This window comes from Thunnus albacares, chromosome 4, assembly GCF_914725855.1.
Source record: "Thunnus albacares chromosome 4, fThuAlb1.1, whole genome shotgun sequence".
Taxonomy (NCBI): Eukaryota; Metazoa; Chordata; class Actinopteri; order Scombriformes; family Scombridae; genus Thunnus; species Thunnus albacares.
The window spans coordinates 17,445,549-17,462,479 of record NC_058109.1 but is presented as its reverse complement, the minus strand read 5'-3'; the positions used below and the strand labels follow the sequence as shown (position 1 = coordinate 17,462,479).

The following is a 16,931-nucleotide window of genomic DNA, read 5'->3' as shown; positions in this document are numbered from 1 at the left end:
TCTCTTAACTAACGCTAGACGTCAGTAGAATAATTTCCAGAGGATTTTTTTTTTCGTGCTGTTTTCCGGGATATGAAGTGAAACTACAGCTGGAGCTTCAGACAAAACTAAACTCGTCTTCTTTATTCTGAGGTTTAATCATCGGCTCATTACTGCAGCTGTCAGGTAAGAGGAGGCGGGTGATTTTCTCACCGTGTTTGCGAGCAAACGTGCAGAGAGCAAGCTCGATGTTACAAATAAAATGATCTTATCTGGACTTTGATCAGACTGTTTAACCTGCCAGCTGCCCACAAACTCTCAAACTCTACTCCAGCGCATCACAGCTCTTTAAACCGAGAGTCGACATCCAAGTTAATTCACATACGGCGTGTGGACAAAAACAGGAACACTGTGCAAAACGGTGTAGTGCAGTTCAATCCGGTTCAGTAAATATCTATGTGCAGTTCAATCCAGTGCAGTACATGTGCAGCAGTTAACTGTGAAACTGTTGAAACTGTGCCAGAGAGGTGCGGATTCAATAAACTGTGACAACTTTTAAGGCTGTTGTTACATTGATTTTTGTTTGTTTGTTTGTTTGCTCAACACATACAAATAAACAAGGTACTTACAGATATCCCTTAAATGAACTTGGCTGGTTTGTTGATGTAAACTCTCACCTGATGATACATTTTGTTTTAAGTCTCTTGTTGTTGGCTATTGTTGTGTAGTTTTTTTAAAATGTAGGTGTCATAAGACAGTGATGTAATGTAACTAAGTACATTTATTCATGTAGCCTGATGTACTTAAGTACAATTTTGAGGTAATTGTACTTCTACTCCACCACATCTCAGAGGGAAATATTGCACTTTTTCCATTTATTTAACATCTGTAGTTACATTGCAGATGACGATGTTATATACAAAACACAGAACAAGCGTATAAAATATAATATATTCCTTTAGGATAATCTACCAAACAGTATAAACATTAACATGTTGCTTACACATTAATACATCACTGATAATCCAATATAAATAAAATCATAACACAGACAGGAGCCATTTGTTCTGCATAATGAGTACTTTAAACTTTTGATACTTTCAGTATATTTTACTGCTAATAGTTATGTACTTTTACTTAAATAACATTTTGAATACAGAACTTTTAGTACTTTTACATTTTGATACTGTTTTACCTCAGTCAAGGATCTGATATCTGTTTTCACCACTGACACAGGGCTACTGCATGACATGATAAAACAACAACAAACATCAGTTTTTCCATTTTTACACTTTTACACAATATTCATGGTCACCAGACGATGAATTGAACTGCCTTTGGTGATCCTCTGACTTTCTCTCTTGTGCCACAATGAGGTCATTTTTGGTTTTGAGTGAAATGTCTTTACAACTGTTCGATGGTTTGTCATGAAATTTTGTACATGAATTTGTTTTCTCCTCTGGGTGGATTTTTAACTTTGGTGACCACCTGACTTTTTCACCTACGTAGTTCCATCATCAAGCAAAAATCCAGATCTGTCCCTTACTTTGGATTATGATTGAACACCTGCACTAATCGATTGACTAATCATTTAATCTCTAGTACTTTATACACTTAGTATTGTCATTCTGTTTTTCTGTATTGCAGTTCTACTTCTGCTACTTTTGTATGTACAACACCTATTCCATTTCCGTTTTTCCTATTTCCCATAGTCGAGGGTCTATGGATCAAGAAGGCGTTGTGTGTTGTACAGATAGTAAAACTCTCTAAATGTAAATAATGTTGATGTGACTGGTTTTGTGTCTGATTTGTAAAATCTGTGGGAACTGAAATGAAACTGTTTTCTGTTCAGGATGTCAGCAGTGAAAGTGACAGAGGGCAACGTGCAGGTGGAGAGCTGCAAAGCACCACTGTTCTACAGACAAAGTGAACCCACCACAGGGAAAGTGAGGATGTCAGTTTTACTCCTTCATGGCATCCGTTTCTCATCAGAAAACTGGCTCAACATCGGCACTCTGGAGACTCTAGCCAAAGCCGGCTGCCGTGCAGTCGCCATTGACCTGCCAGGTTAGTCTGAAGGGAACAAACTTCAGTTTGCTCTTGTTGGGCATTAGCCCCAGTTTGTGCCTCTCATGTTTTACCACTACACTCGACTCCCAGTTAAGATGTTCGATTTTCTTAAAAGATAAGTACTCAGTGATCTTTGATAGTTTAACAACACTTGCTGCTGTTCTGAAGGTATTTCCAGAAACCTCAAAGATGCTTCTAAACATCCGCATGAACAAATATTCTATATTAGATATTTAACCCGTTTCTCAAAAGTTTGCCTCTTTTATCTCAATTTAAACAAAGATGGTTGCTGGAAATGATAGATGTCCATACTCAGTTTGTACAATGTTAACCAATATCAGTTATATTGGTAAACAACAGAGTTACTTTCCAATATTTTATATTTTCATACAAAATAAGTTAATATTTTTTATGTGCTGTACAAAAGGAGCGTGGACATTTGTAATTTCTGGCTACCTGGATGAGTTACAGCCACAACTTGAGATTAAGGTAAAACATCTTTTTTGTCTGGCAACAAACTTGAACATTTTTTGTGTTTTTTTTGAAGATCTTTGGGTTTTTATTTATAGGAAAATCAGATGCTCTGTGACTGTGATGTAATGGTAATACTACATCAGTCTGCTGTTCCCTCTCTCTGTGTGTCCACAGGACTCGGCCGGTCTAAGTCAGCCGAGGCCCCGGCAGCGGTGGGAGAACTGGCCCCTGCAGGGTTCCTGAAGGAAGTGTGTGAGCAGCTGAGCCTGAGCCCGGTGGTGGTGATCAGCCCGTCTCTCAGTGGGATGTACTCGCTGCCCTTCCTCCTCCAGCACCAGGCGCTGATACGAGCCTACATCCCTGTAGCTCCCATCTGCACCGACAAATTCACTGCAGAGCAATACCAGAGTGTGAAGGTACAGTGTGTGTGTGTGAGGATTTGCCTCCACTTTACATTCGTTTGTAGTTTCCTCTCTTGAAAAACTTTTTACAGTGTGTGCTCTTCTTTTCCTCTGGAAATGATAACTTGAGCAACCGTGAATGTCAAGCTCGTTTTCCAGCACATCCTTCTCTCCCTTTTCAAAGAGCTGATGGATTTTTACATGCTACCATGAGAGGAGAAGATATCATGTGACTTTATACTTTCACAGATGCTGCTGGCTTTTATCCAACTCTCAACTTTTTCAAAATGAAATTTCTTAGATGGCAAACCAAGTGAAGGAGCTTTAACCATGAAGGAGATGTGTGTGTGTGTGTTACTGAAAGGTAAAGACCCTCCAAAAACAAGTGAACATGTCCGAGTGAATGTATGAAGCTCTTACTGGATAAACAGAGCAAAGGCAAGGAAGGAAGGAAGGAAATAATGAAGAAAGGAAATAAAGATGGAAGGAAAGAAGAAGTTACGAAGGAAAGGAAGAAAGGACGGAAGGAAGGAAATAGGGGATGAGGGAAAGAAAAAGGAGAAAAATAAGAGAGGAAGGAAGGATTATAGGAAGGGAGGACATATTTAAGGAAGTAAGGGAGAGAATAAGCAATGAAATAAAGGAGGAAGGAAAACATGAAGGATTAAAAGAAGGAAGGAAGGTAGGAAATAAGGGAATAAGGAAGGAAGGAGGGAGGAAGGAAGCAGCGAAATAAGGTCGGAAGGATTAAAGGTAGGAAGGAAAGTTTTAAGGAAGGAAGGAATAAAGGAAAGAATGAACTAAGGAGGGAATGAAGCAAGGAAAAAAAGGAAGAAAGGATGGAAGGAAGGAAGTAGGGGTGGAAGGGAAAAAGAAAAGAAGGAAGGAAGGGAATAAGGAAGGACAAAAAATGTCTTATTGACATCTAAACAGAAATTAGTTGCGCCTCATAGAAATAAAATGCTCCTCTCTTATCTTTTTACAAGACCTGTTTGAAAATTTAAAAACTTGAGGTAAAATGTAGGACATCTCGAAAATCCTTTTAGCTACGGTTTGAATCTAAAAACCACAAACAGACTTTTATAAAACAGAGACAGAAACTTTTTACCTCATCACAAGGATCCGTTTTTCCATCATGAGTGTTTTTCGTCTCTCCCGCAGGTCCCTGCGCTCATTGTTTACGGTGACCAGGACGCTCAGCTCGGAGAGGTGTCGCTCCGCAACCTCCGCAATCTGGCCAATCACAGCGTGGTGGTGATGAAAGGGGCGGGTCACCCCTGCTACCTGGACGACCCGGACACTTGGCACAAAGCTCTCATAGACTTCCTGAATACGCTGTGACGCTTCTCGCTGTATGTGTGCGTGGAGATCCTCCGTGGCACAGTCACACATAAATGACTCAGAGGAGCCGCAAATAAACACATTATTCATTCATGAGAAATCTGGACCGAAAACATCCGACTGCACGACCTGATTCTGACTCTTTAATAGTGACACTGATGAAAACTGAAAATCAAGGCTTTTATAATGATGAGGAACAAACTTTTAATACCGTGAAATATAAAATTTTGTATCATTATTAAGGAAGGAAGGAAGGGAATAAGGAAACATGGGAGGGAGGAAGAAAGGGAATAAGGAAGGAAGGTAGGAAGGAAGGAATAAAAAAGGGAAGGAAGGAATGAAGGAGGAAAGGTAATAAGGAAAGAAGGTGAGAAAGAAGGAAGGAAGGAAGGAATGACCTGCATGACCTGATTTTGACTTTTTAAGTGTTCACATTGAAAACTGCAGATCAAGCACAAACACAAACTTTTAAGACCATGAAATGTAACATTTTGTATCATTATTAAGGAAGGAAATTAGGAAGGAAGGAAGGAAGGAAAAAAGGAAGGAGGGAACAAAAAAGGAAGAAGGGAAGGGAGGAAACAAGTAAGGAAGGAAGGGAGGAAGGAAAAAAGGAAGAAAGGAAGGGAGTAAAGAAGAAAGGACGGGAATAAGGAAGGAAGGAAGAAAGGAAATAAGGAAGGAAGTAAGGAAAAGGGAAGGAAGGAATGAATGGACAGAAGGAAGAAAGGAAAAAGGAAGGAAGGAAAGAGGGAAGGAAGGACAGAAAGGAAGGAGGAAAGGTCAGAAAGAAGAGAGTGAGGGAGTAAGGGAAGAATGACCTGCATGATCTGATTTTGACTTTTTAATAATGTTCATAATGAAAACTGCAGATCAAGACTTTTCTAATGATGAGGCACAAACTTTTAATATCATCAAATGTGACATTTTGTATCATTATTGATTTTAGGGGAGTTATTGTTTGTAGATTTTATATTTTCATTGAATCTCCAGCTAAAAAACAAAACAAACAAACACCACACGCAGAAATGAAGTGAAAAATATGAACATTATTTAATAACTGATTCTCTGTAATAAACAATTTGAAAATATTTTACAAGGAGTCACAGACACAATATTTTACAAATTTTGCCCTCTTCTTTTTTTTTTTAGCTTCATCTGTACAAAAGAATGGAGCGACATGGACCAACGTCCAGCAAAGAAGGAGCTAAATCTTCCACGCACACAAACATTCACACTCACACACGCACAAGAAATTAAAAAAAAAAAAAAAAAAAGAAAGAAAGAAATTAAACATTTTGACTTCAGATCTCAAACTTATCAACAGTGCTGTTTTCCTATATTTATTTATTTTTTTACTTCACTCAAAATTCAACTGATTTTACTCTTTTTTATTTTTTTTCTCTAAATGTTGCTGTTATTTTTTCACACACTTGGTCAAACATGGTCACATAGCACCAGACTACAGACTACAGAATCACATACACACGTGTCTTTCCCACAGAGACGCACCAACACAGATGCAGCGAGGGTCGGGAGGGGGCTTCATGAACACCCTTTCTCTCCCCCCCCCCCCTCCCTCATACTTTAGGGTTCGTGTCCAAAAAGCGAACCCCCTCCCTCTCATCCCCAAGCTGGTCCAATTTTCTATTTTTTCTTCTTTTTTTTCCTTTTTTTTTTTTTTTTTTTTTTTGGCAAAAGTTAATTTGTCAAATCACATAAATCAGACGTGTGTCCCTTTTCAGATGACTTTTTCCCCACGTCGGGATGCACACACAGACGTCACTACATGATTCCTCAGTGACCTTTCTGTTTGACAGGCCTGTGCTGCTCTGTGGAGACCCACTCCCTGAGCTTGCCTCTGACATCCCGCCCCGCTCACAAAAAAAAAAAAAAAAAAACACCTGGGAAGTGACGTCCTTGGCTCTACTTCTGCCTAGTGCTTGACATCTCAAAGCTGGGCATGAATAAATGTCATCACATGTTTGCTTATATATATATATCTATATATATGTGTGTCTGTGTGTGCACAATGTCTCAGTGCAGGTATGCGTGCACGTACTTGTTGGCCTACATATTCACTTGTGAGACTGTATGCGTACAGAGCCAGGAAAAGAGAGGAAGTTGCAGGGGGTACATTTCCACAGGCACGTGTAGCGTTCATTTACAGACAGTAGAAACAGACAGAATCAATGGCACAAGACAGAGACAAACAAATCCCAGAAAAGTAAAACTGCATCCAGCACTGAACACTGAAAAGAGCCAAATTTGAAACACGTCTTAAAGGACCATTTTGTAGGATTTAAGGGGAATCTAGTGGCAGAAATGGAATATTTATAAATATGTTTTCATTAGTGTATAATCACTTGAGAATAAGAATTGTTGTGTTTTCATTACCTTAGAATGAGCCCTTTATATCTACATAGGGAGCGAGTCCCCTTCCATGGAGGCTGCCATGTTTCTACAGTAGCCCAGAATGGACAAACCAAACACTGGCTCTAGAGAGGGTCTTTTGCGTTTTTCATGACCACCGTAGGTTTTCCTAGATGCTTGAAAGGGGAGGGTGAGGGGAGGGGTATTCAGTTGGTTACAATCTACAACCTCACTGCTAGATGCCACAAATCCTACATACTGGTCCTTTAAATTTTTCAATTAGTTTCACTGACACTCAAGTTTTTTTGTGTTTACGTGAGTCAGATTTGTTCGAAGCCGCGCTGCAGTTACTGTGCCAGCATGTTTGTCACATCAAATAGTACCAACAACTGTACAGAGTGTGTAGTTAAGGTTCAAATCGTTGCGTGAATATTCCCACCTGAGCGATACAGTGAGGTTTGGGTGGGCGTGAACATCGAAGGTCGGAGGCTTTTGAAACTTAAAAATCTCCCACCGCTTTCAAGCATTTCATCGAACAGGCATCAATCAATAACTTATCATTCCAAAGACATAAAAATACAAAATTAGAGCTCACTATACTTACTGCAGAACACCAAGAGAACCCAGGGGACTGAATATTTTGGAGGATCTATTTGTGTGTGCGTGAGAAAGAGTGTACATGAGGAGGGTGGGGGAACGTACAGTATCAGAGCTCCGTACTGTGTAACACTAAGGCATTTAGAGAGGCTTTGTTAACTATGTTGCATTTGAAACAGAAAACACTGATGAACTACACATTCTTTCGGACACTTCTGAATCGAAGGGGCTGTGCCGCTCCCTCAGATTAATATATAAGCAGACTGATGGTCAAATATGGATTTTTTTTTGTTTTTTTGTTTCAGTAAAATCCCTTTTTTTTCTCCACAACACTGGATTTTGCCCGTTGCAACATATGAACAGGAAAAACAGCTATGCTACCACAACTGTCATCCGTCATACACTCCACAACTCATTTTAAAAGACATTCCCTTTGAGGGTTTTTAACGCAAATCGACACGCATCCGCACACAAAACACAAACGCACATACGATTCAGGCAGAACTATAGCAGTCAGGTGGCCCTAAAAACGCTCTAAGTCGCTGTATACTACTGATAGTGTATCGTAGCTCTATACATGGCTTTGTAAAGGAACGGTATAGTAACTCCATATGATGGCAGTCAGGTGGCTCTGGAGGGCAAATACATTAAGCTTGAGCCAGTTGGTGCGACGGCTCTGTGTAAAGCTACTTCTATAGCTTCTAATACAGATTCAGTCTCACAGGCTCCTGTGTTGTCCCGAGCTTCAAAGATGGCTGCTTTATAAAGATACTATACAGTAGCTCTACTCTTATACAGCCGATGCGTTCCAAAACAAAGTGCATCAAGGCACTATGAAACAGAGCGGCTCCTAAACATGGGAGTCTAAATGACTTTTCACACATCGCAATGATCAAATGATGAACTGTGACAGATTACAACCAGACTACTACTTGTACGTGATCACCATATTTAGTGGCCTCTTCTGCACTTTAGTTGGAAATGTTGATAAGCCCCTATCCCCCAGCAGCGAAAAAGTTTGAAGGTTGAACAGCATCAGTTGAAGGTAATATAAGTGGAAAGAAAAAACAAACAAACCCTGATTTGCCCAAAATGACTAAAACAAAAACCCACCTGGAACTACTATGAGACGGTCATGAGGCAGAGATCTTAGTGTGTCTGTCGTGTGAACAGAAGTAAAGCACAAATACAAATAGTGATTAGGAACGTTAGTAGAGGTTCCTGGAGAAGCCTCATGAGGATTGGCAGAGGTGAGCTTTCGCATCAGAGAGCACAGGGATGTTTCTTTTCTTTTCTTTTTTTTTTTTTTCTTTTACATCAGTCTAAACCAGAGGTCAGAATGGTCGGTTGATCATAAAGGAGAATACTACACGACATCAACAATGCTCCTGATCTCCAAATCTGCAGGAACTGAACACTGATTAATATTTTACAGCTGTCACAAGCGTGTAAGCCAAGATAGCGCTGGCCCTTAAATAGTAAATATAAGGAGAAATACTTCAAGAAATGCGATTACCATCATGTAATTACAATAATCTTCAGAGGACGTCTCTTAAAAGCATTAATCTGTAATTAAGTTTGAAAACAGGAGCCGCACAAAAATGAATCAGCGTTCAGTTTCTGCGTGTCTCCTCTTCCTCTCGCGGTTTATCCTAAATCTAAATCAGAAGCCATTTCCTTGTCATGTTTTGGCTATAAAAATAAGACCACATGAAAGTCTATCTCATTTTGGCAAGTAGATATAGTGCATAAATTAATTCATGTCTTTTTAAGTTAACACCTAACAACTTCCGTTTCAAATTAAAAACTAAATATATGTTTGGAATACTCATCACTTCAGCAGTTTATACTTGACGTTTTGTATACATGACAAGGTCTTTTTTTTTCGGTTATTTTCTCTTATGGTGGCAATAAGTTGCTTGATGGTCCACAGCCTCTTGCGAGAGGCGGATGACGGAGTGGCGAGACTCTGAGATGAAGGAGAGAGAAGGAGGAGAAGTCCCACCGTCCGTCTGACAGACAGACACCCTCAACTCTCCAGTTCGTATGTGGCGGGAGGTCTGTGACGAGGACATCGATCTGTCCTTTTCCCTCTTTCCTTCTCTGGGTGGCGGAGGTGGTAGTGGTGGTGGCGGGAAGGGGTTGTTTTTCTCTTTTCTGACGTTGCCTCTGATGATCCAGGTGATCTGGGACCACCCTCTCTTTCTGCTGATGAAGATTAACTGGCTGAGGACATAAACGTCCGGCAGTTGTCACTAAGCGACACAAACTGAAGCGTGCTGGATAGCGGGCTGGATAGCGCGGCACTCAGGGCTTCCAACTTGCCGTGATGGGAAGTCCCATTATTACCTATGACTATATTAGTGGAGGGGGGGCGGGGCGGGTGGGGGGGGGGGGGGGGGGGGGGGTGGTGGGGGGGGGGCACGGAGGGTTTTAGGACAGGAGAGAAGCTCGGGAGGGCTAAAGGGAGGACAAGTGGAGGAAAATTAAATTAATGTAGTAGAGACTGAACGTGGGGGCTGACGGCCGGATAAAGCAGCAGCAGCTGAATGAGCAGTAAGTTGTAGAAGGACGGACGGAAGGAGTGGCCTCGCCCACAGTCCGATGTGTTCTCCTGTGAAAGGAAAAATGCTGCTGTAAATACACATATAATTCACCTGATGTGATTAATATACTGCATGTCTATGGAAAACAGTTTCATATGGATTACTCTGACTTCTGTCATCTAGTTTGTACTAATTGTGAGGATTCAAAGTTACTATTTACTATTCCTACTTCATAAGTTTGTAACTTTTATCAGAATCAATTTAATAAGGATTTTGTGGCAAATAAAATATTGATAGAGCCCAACTGACACATCAGCAGGGCTGCTTTTACCAGCTGATTTTAGTTTGTCACAGATATATTGTATTAGCCTGTATTTAGATATATTTGTAATTTAGAGACAGTGTTGCAATTATGCAGTTTCTCCACCAGAGGGTAATGACAAGTTTATTTTTCCCTGTAAAATGCATCACTACAAAGTGCATGTGTTCGTCACAATTCTTTACACAGCAGATTTGGATCCTTATCAACGTTTGTGGGGTTATTTGGATACTTTTTTATTAATTATTGCATGACCACAGCAGAAAATACAATATAATATGTCCAAAAAAGGAAAGATACTACAATAATTACCCCCATGGTGACCACCAACACCTGTCCTACAGACCAAAACCAACTATATGTTGGTCCATCTCTTAATACTCTGACTTTCCTACACTGTCTGCAGCTTTCAGCCTCAAGCTTGTTTCCTCTATTGAAGACATAAATCTTTAAACAAGTAACAAATATGTAATTTAATTTATTTAAAATGATGATATACATGTATCAGATTGTTTTCCAAATATTGATATTGGTATTGGTCTCACACTGGCTATACACTCCCTATTTGTTTTGATTTCAATAACTGTGTGTATTGATATTGTCTAAAAATCTTACAGATATGTTGTTGTCAAAGCAGGTGGAGGGTCCTTTTCGATAGCGTGCAACAGCCATTTCTTCACATGGATTATCCTCCTTAACTGAAAAGTGACTCAATTAAGGAAAATTTGAATTTCTACTTTTCTTTTTTTTTGTTGTTTTTTTGCACAGTTTCATCACCCGCCCACACACTGATTCTTCATGCAGTCCTACAGATGTGAATGACTAGTCATAATTCACGCCATCGAGATAAAAATAACCTTGAAATGAATGTGAAACGTCTGTGTTTCCGCAGGTATGGTAATAAGGAGATAGAATCTAGTGATTAGCGAGTGTGTCTTCTTCTCTGCCAGCTGGTGTACAATGTGAAAAAGGATACACTCCTCCTCCTCCTGGGACAGCTTCTCTATCTCGCAGGTGTTGCACGGCATCTTCTCCGCCACCACAAACAGCAAGTTGGTGTTGTTTATCCTCTTGGCGTGAATCAGCCTGCAGAGAGACAACTCTGTCAACAACCCCCCTCTGCTCACTTACATCACAGGCTCATTTGCTAATGGATCAGCAAGATTCATGAGACGGTCTTATAAGGCTCATTTAGCCAATGATATGTCCGTTTCATTAAAGCTGATACAGTTTAATCGTCAGCAGAGTTTATTAGCTCCAACAGAAAGATGAATCTGTCTCGCTAACTGTGCTTCTGTCACAGTGGGATTCTTTGTGGTGTGTATGTGCGAGCACATGTGTGTCTGTGTTTACATGTGTAAGCACATTTTGTCATGTGTACAGACCTGGAGCAGTTGCCACAGTCTTGCAGTATGTTGTAGGAGCTGCTGAGATTACTTAAGTAGTACTGGGTCTGGATCATTACGCAGCTCCGCTCTTTGGAGTCGATTCCATCTGCATCCACCTCATCTGCAGCGGCACCAGAGTACACAGATATTAGAGTAACACTTGTTATTTATATTGATTTATAAGATCTGATACTACAAATGTGATTATGAAGCTAGACATAGTGTGTATTTACAGTTTTTAAATAGAATTTTATTCAATTTATTTCAACCTACTACATATAATCATAAACAAATGTGACCAAAATCTGATTTTAGCACATCCAGTCTCTTATCTAATGATAACAAAGATTGATGACAGAAAAGTGTGATTGAAGACTAGACTTTACATGGTCAGAAATACTTCAACATTTTGGGAAATACACTTCTGCACTGTTCCCTTTACAGTATTTCCAGGAGTTAGATGAAAAGATTGATACCATAACTCCTTATACCAGAAATGGTTGTTTTTATGTTTCTCTTTGTGTGAGCAAACGAGATACGATGTGTTAATTAGTGAGCTTTAGAGATGCTTATAGATGTATGTTTGAGAGACCAAGCCAGCTAAGTTAAATGTACAGACATGAGACGTGACTTATCTTCTAACTGTTGGAAAGAAAAAGCAAATAAATGTAGTCTCCCTCACACACAGATATGTAAACCAGCAAACTACCCTTCAGTGATTAAATGTAACCTTGTTTGCACCCACCTGTGACAAACCAACTGTGATAAGCCAGTCCGTATATAAACTGTTGGAACAAAGACCTGTGAAGACACCAGGTGTGAATTAGATTTTGTACATGTGGCTTATTAAAAAGTCAATGTAGTGCATTTTCTTAGTGAGTAAGGTACTGTGTAGAGCTGAAATGATTAGTTGATTAATCCATGAGTTGATAATGAGTAAATTAATCTGCAACTATTTTTATAATCAATTAACCCTCAGAGATCCGTGGGCGCTTCTGCCACCTCGACCAACATTACTGTCTTTCAGAGGCTGTAGCGTGCTCAGTTTTAAAGCTAATGAAGATAAAACTAAGGCATCCATTGGTACCAATCATGTCATGCTACCTTGTCAGGAAGGGGGCTAAATAACTCTCCAAAGTTAGGCTAAATTTTGGTGAGGGAAAAACCAGCATGGCCATTTTCAAAGGGGTTCCTTCAAGATATCTGAATGAAAATGGGTTCTATGGGTACCGATGAGTCTCCCCTTTACAGACATGCTCACATTATGCTAATCCCATGCAGTTTTGGGCAAAAACCATGTAGTTTTTTGCATGCAGTATAAATGTGTTATTTTCACCTTTCTAAAAATGTTGTATTTGAATATTTCCACATACTGGAGCCCTAAACAGTCTTGGAATTGCATAAATTAGGTATGACTGGAAAGCTGAGACTCTTGTGGATTCAATGAGCCCAATTGTATTCATGTGTGATGATGTTAGTCCCCACAGTAGCCATTTCATTGTAGTGAGACATTTTTTGACACTTGACTTCATTGTATAAAATTACCTATTATGACCTTTAGGATAATCACAGCCTCATGAAACTTTATAAATTTTAAAACCACAAACTAGAAATCGGGCATTCAGATATTAATGGCTTTCCTTTGTATGTTGACAATAAGGAAGGTTTCTGTGCAATTTCCAGAAAAGAAGCGCTCGTCATCCAATCGCCAAAAATGCAATTCTTAGAGAAATCTCCAAATGTCAAAAGTTTTTGATACCAAATCACAGCATGACGGTTTCTATGGTTTTCCTCAAGGTCTTGGTGTCTTAATGTGGTATTTTGGAGGGATTTTTGACCATTTTGATCAATTCTTGAGTGGTTGAAAATGGAAATGAAAATGGAAAATTTTGCACCAAATCTGTGTAACAAATGGTATCAACCTAAAAACTGCTGCAACAACTTATGAGACATAGTTGAACATGGGAATGACTGTGATATATTTCCATATTATAATGTTCTAAGCACTTATTCAGTCTAAAGTTTCTAACCAAAACACAATGTTCATTACAGACTTATGACTAGAAAAACCTGACACACAGTACTGAGCTGCATCCGAAATTAATCTTCAGGTTCCCAGCTTTCAGATGATGTAAACCACTTCTATGCGGCATATACTGTTGACCTGCTATCTCCCCCTAAACATCCCGTCCACCACTAAAAAAGACAAAAATGGGTCTATGGTGGGTCTCTAAAGGTTAATCATTTCAGATATTTTTCAGGAAGAAAAATGCCAAATATTTTCTGCTTACAGCTGCTGAAATGTGAGGATTTGCTGTTTTTTGTCATATATGATACTAAACTGAATATATTTGTGTTTTGAACTGTTGGTCAGATAAAACAAGTCGTTTGAAGACGTCCCTTTGGTTCTGGGGAATTTATAACAAGCATTTTTCACTGTTTTCTGACAATTTATAGACAAAAGTATTAATCGAGAAAATAATCAGCAGATTTATCAATAATAAAAATAATTGATCATTGCAGCTATAGTACTGTGTCCTACAGCATGTTTTGGACTGAATATTACTGTTCAGTAGAGCTAAAGAACTCTTACCATGCAGCTGCTGATGTCCACCAAGCCAGGTTTACAAAATCTGCAATTGTGGGCTGCGGACACAGAGGAAATGTTAAAAAACAAAAACAAACAAAAAAAGCAGTAAGAGTGCATCATATCGACTGAAAAATCCTTTCATCCTTTTTCTTCTAGTCTGCTCATCCTCTGCATTAAAGTCTATGTTCTTACCACAAACACTCCTCTGCGTGCAGCTCCAGCCTCGCTGTTGGGCATCCGTTCACACACTGACTGGTAGTCGTATGACTCCTTGCGGTTGTAGAAAGAATTGTTGTAGAGCGCGTACATCAGATAGGGGTCAACATCACTGAAGAACATGCCCACCTGTGGTGGATAAGAAACATGGATCAAGATGGGTGAAAGCATTAAAGAGAAACCACAGTCAGTGTGAAAATGTGTTCATTTAATTCACCTTGTTCCAGTCTTCCTTCTGATTAGACATGATTAGGAATGCACCATCATCTATTAAATAACACAGAAGATCCTGCAAACGGACACAGAAATGGACTGTTAAGTGGAAGAACAGTGGAAAGATGTACAGCACTTTGATACAGTACATCTAGCAATCTGAGCAGAAATGCTTACATCACTGTTGGCTTCGCAGTCCATTTCACAGCCTCTGTTTGGTCCACACTGTCACAGAGAAAAACCCAAGTCATCAGTTAAACATCTGAGAAATACTGCCAGAGACATACTGTGATATGAATCTCCCCACAATACTTTATATATATATATATACATATGTATATTTATGTATTTTGTTACCGTGTTTGAGCCTTGGCGGCTGTCTGTATGGTTACTGGCAAGAATCTTGAACTTATCCACCCAGGCTTCAAGGTCCAGTTTCACTCCGACCACTGAGAGGGAGAAATTAGGAAAAAATATCCAATGAAGAACATTCGAAATGCAAAAAGCTCAAAGACAGATGCACATAAAGGCACAATAAATAGATGCAGAGCACGCGTGTCCACACAAAGTGACAAAAAAGACAAACACAGACGTGTAATTATCTTCATCTTCGCTTTCTTTGACATTTAACGTGTCATTATTAGGATTTTCTCTCCCTCTTAGAGAACTGAGCCCACCTGCGGGTTTGATGGTCTTCCCTCCTATTGCGATTTCCACCGCCGTGCTGACCAGGATCCCTATGGTGTCGTTCTCTGGGTTCAGCAGCTCATCTCTGGCTGCAGAAGGGAAACAAAGAGAGAAACAAGCCAGGTGGGGGGTTAGAAACAAAGAGCCACAACATCACGAGGCTCTGTGTGAGATATACAACCCAGGACTAAGAGCATCATTCACCTGTACGATAAGGCGCCCGGAAAATGTAGCCCTTGTTGTCGAGACTGCGGCGGTAATAGCTGGCATTAAACGGCTCAGGGTCTTCCTCCCAGGTTTCTGCAGCCCTGAGATTTAAGACCACACACACCGTAGCTGTAAATCTCTGATGTACAAGCCGCCTGCCATACCTATTCTATGTGTTTATGAAGCATTTAAAGTCTTCACAACTTACCACTTTAAAAGAGAACAAAGTGAAAACATAACAGAACTGCGGAGCAGCTGCAGTCCAGACTCACAGCCTCGATGATGAGTGCACTTACTTGTTCGGAAACACTCTTGTTACACCTCCATCTGTTGCAGCAAACACAGCCAGAAACCCATATCTAAATGTCAGGAGGGAGAAAAGAGACAGAAAAAGCCTTCATGATCTAAATCTTTTCCACAGTACAAATCTAAAATTGCATTTCCCTCAGCGCTGGCTGACTGTACTCACGTGTTCAAGTCTTTGTTCTTCCACACTTTATCGACCAGCTGCCTGATGATGCCGGTGTCCAGAATCAGGTTATGAAGGAGCAAATTGTCGCCTTAATATGATACGGTAGAGATGAACAAAAAGGTCGCAAACAAACAGAATATTAACAACTATCAGATATCAGATAACATATGAGTTAAATCCACATCAGACGTAGATTTCTCTTTCCTGAACACATTGGATCTGACAGTGACCAGTAAAAAGCTGTATCAACTGAGGAGCTCAGTCCACTTGGTTAAAAATCTAACCAATATATATATAACAATCAAGATTACAGTGACAATTAAACATATATTTCTCCCAGCAAGTGATTCTACAAAACTCCCTCAGTCTCTGTGGAAGCTTGGTATTAGTAGAGATTGTGGTAGGATTGAAATATATCCATATAGTATTTGCTGATAATGAACCTTTACTATTCCCATTTTGCACTTGATGTCACACTTGATATTGCACCAATAATAAATAATAATACTAACAACTTGTCATATTTTTGCGGATATACTTCTGCACTATTTATATTATTCTTATTGTCAGCAAATCAAATGAAAAGACCAAAACCAACAACGTGTTAGTCTTGCTCTTAATACCTCTATAGCACTCAGCCTCAAACCCTTTTGTTCTGGCTGGGGGTGTGAATCTTTAAAAATGGGTCACAAATATGAAGTTAATTTTTTATTTAAAGATACGTAATTTTCTAAATCAGCTAGAGAATGTAACCTTGTCGGGGACCATTTTCCCCTGTGGAGTAACACACATTTGGTGCTCTAGCGAGTGTTTACAGCAGCAGGATGGTAGATGTAGGAATAAGTTAAAATAAACTATAGTGTCCATGTTCATTGTAGTGAAGAAAGATGTCAGCCAGTGCAACACTGTGGCCCACTGGTGTGTTTTTAATAGTTTTGGGGAAATAATGGAGGTTTATGATGTCATAGAGGAATGAGCGATATGAAGTTTTGGCTACACAGACTATAATAGTTAGTGGGATCAATTGATTGTTGGTTTTGGGCTTTTCATTTGTTGAC

At 39.7% G+C, this 16,931-nt stretch overlaps 2 protein-coding genes across 13 annotated transcripts in view; one reads left to right on the top strand and one right to left on the bottom strand.

Annotated features, from left to right (window-relative positions):
- The first annotated feature begins 52 nt into the window (after positions 1-52).
- abhd14b (abhydrolase domain containing 14B) lies at positions 53-8,569 on the top strand. 3 transcript variants are annotated; one of them, XM_044347718.1, is made up of 5 exons: positions 53-165; positions 1,832-2,046; positions 2,698-2,939; positions 4,086-4,276; positions 5,418-8,569. In XM_044347718.1, the coding sequence occupies exons 2-4, from the start codon at positions 1,833-1,835 to the stop codon at positions 4,263-4,265; spliced, it is 636 nt and encodes a 211-aa protein (XP_044203653.1). In that variant the 5' UTR covers positions 53-165; position 1,832; the 3' UTR covers positions 4,266-4,276; positions 5,418-8,569. The 3 variants fall into 3 exon arrangements, with proteins under 3 accessions (XP_044203653.1, XP_044203654.1, XP_044203652.1); XM_044347719.1 differs by having other exon boundaries at positions 4,086-4,282; XM_044347717.1 differs by lacking the exon at positions 5,418-8,569 and having other exon boundaries at positions 54-165; positions 4,086-4,791.
- Positions 8,570-9,639: 1,070 nt separating this feature from the next.
- cacna2d2a (calcium channel, voltage-dependent, alpha 2/delta subunit 2a) overlaps positions 9,640-16,931 on the bottom strand; it is a 155,715-nt gene continuing 148,423 nt past the window's right edge. For all 10 annotated transcript variants that reach the window (XM_044347711.1, XM_044347712.1, XM_044347707.1 and 7 more), the window contains 14 exons: positions 15,871-15,961; positions 15,698-15,760; positions 15,399-15,502; positions 15,185-15,283; positions 14,865-14,956; positions 14,685-14,732; positions 14,512-14,583; positions 14,271-14,423; positions 14,082-14,134; positions 12,234-12,289; positions 11,486-11,609; positions 11,077-11,186; positions 10,716-10,798; positions 9,640-9,849 (listed from right to left, as the gene is read on the bottom strand). In XM_044347711.1, coding sequence (XP_044203646.1) covers positions 9,727-9,849; positions 10,716-10,798; positions 11,077-11,186; positions 11,486-11,609; positions 12,234-12,289; positions 14,082-14,134; positions 14,271-14,423; positions 14,512-14,583; positions 14,685-14,732; positions 14,865-14,956; positions 15,185-15,283; positions 15,399-15,502; positions 15,698-15,760; positions 15,871-15,961 — 1,271 coding nt within the window. In that variant the 3' untranslated portion in view covers positions 9,640-9,726. The remainder of the gene's footprint in view (positions 9,850-10,715; positions 10,799-11,076; positions 11,187-11,485; positions 11,610-12,233; positions 12,290-14,081; positions 14,135-14,270; positions 14,424-14,511; positions 14,584-14,684; positions 14,733-14,864; positions 14,957-15,184; positions 15,284-15,398; positions 15,503-15,697; positions 15,761-15,870; positions 15,962-16,931) is intronic.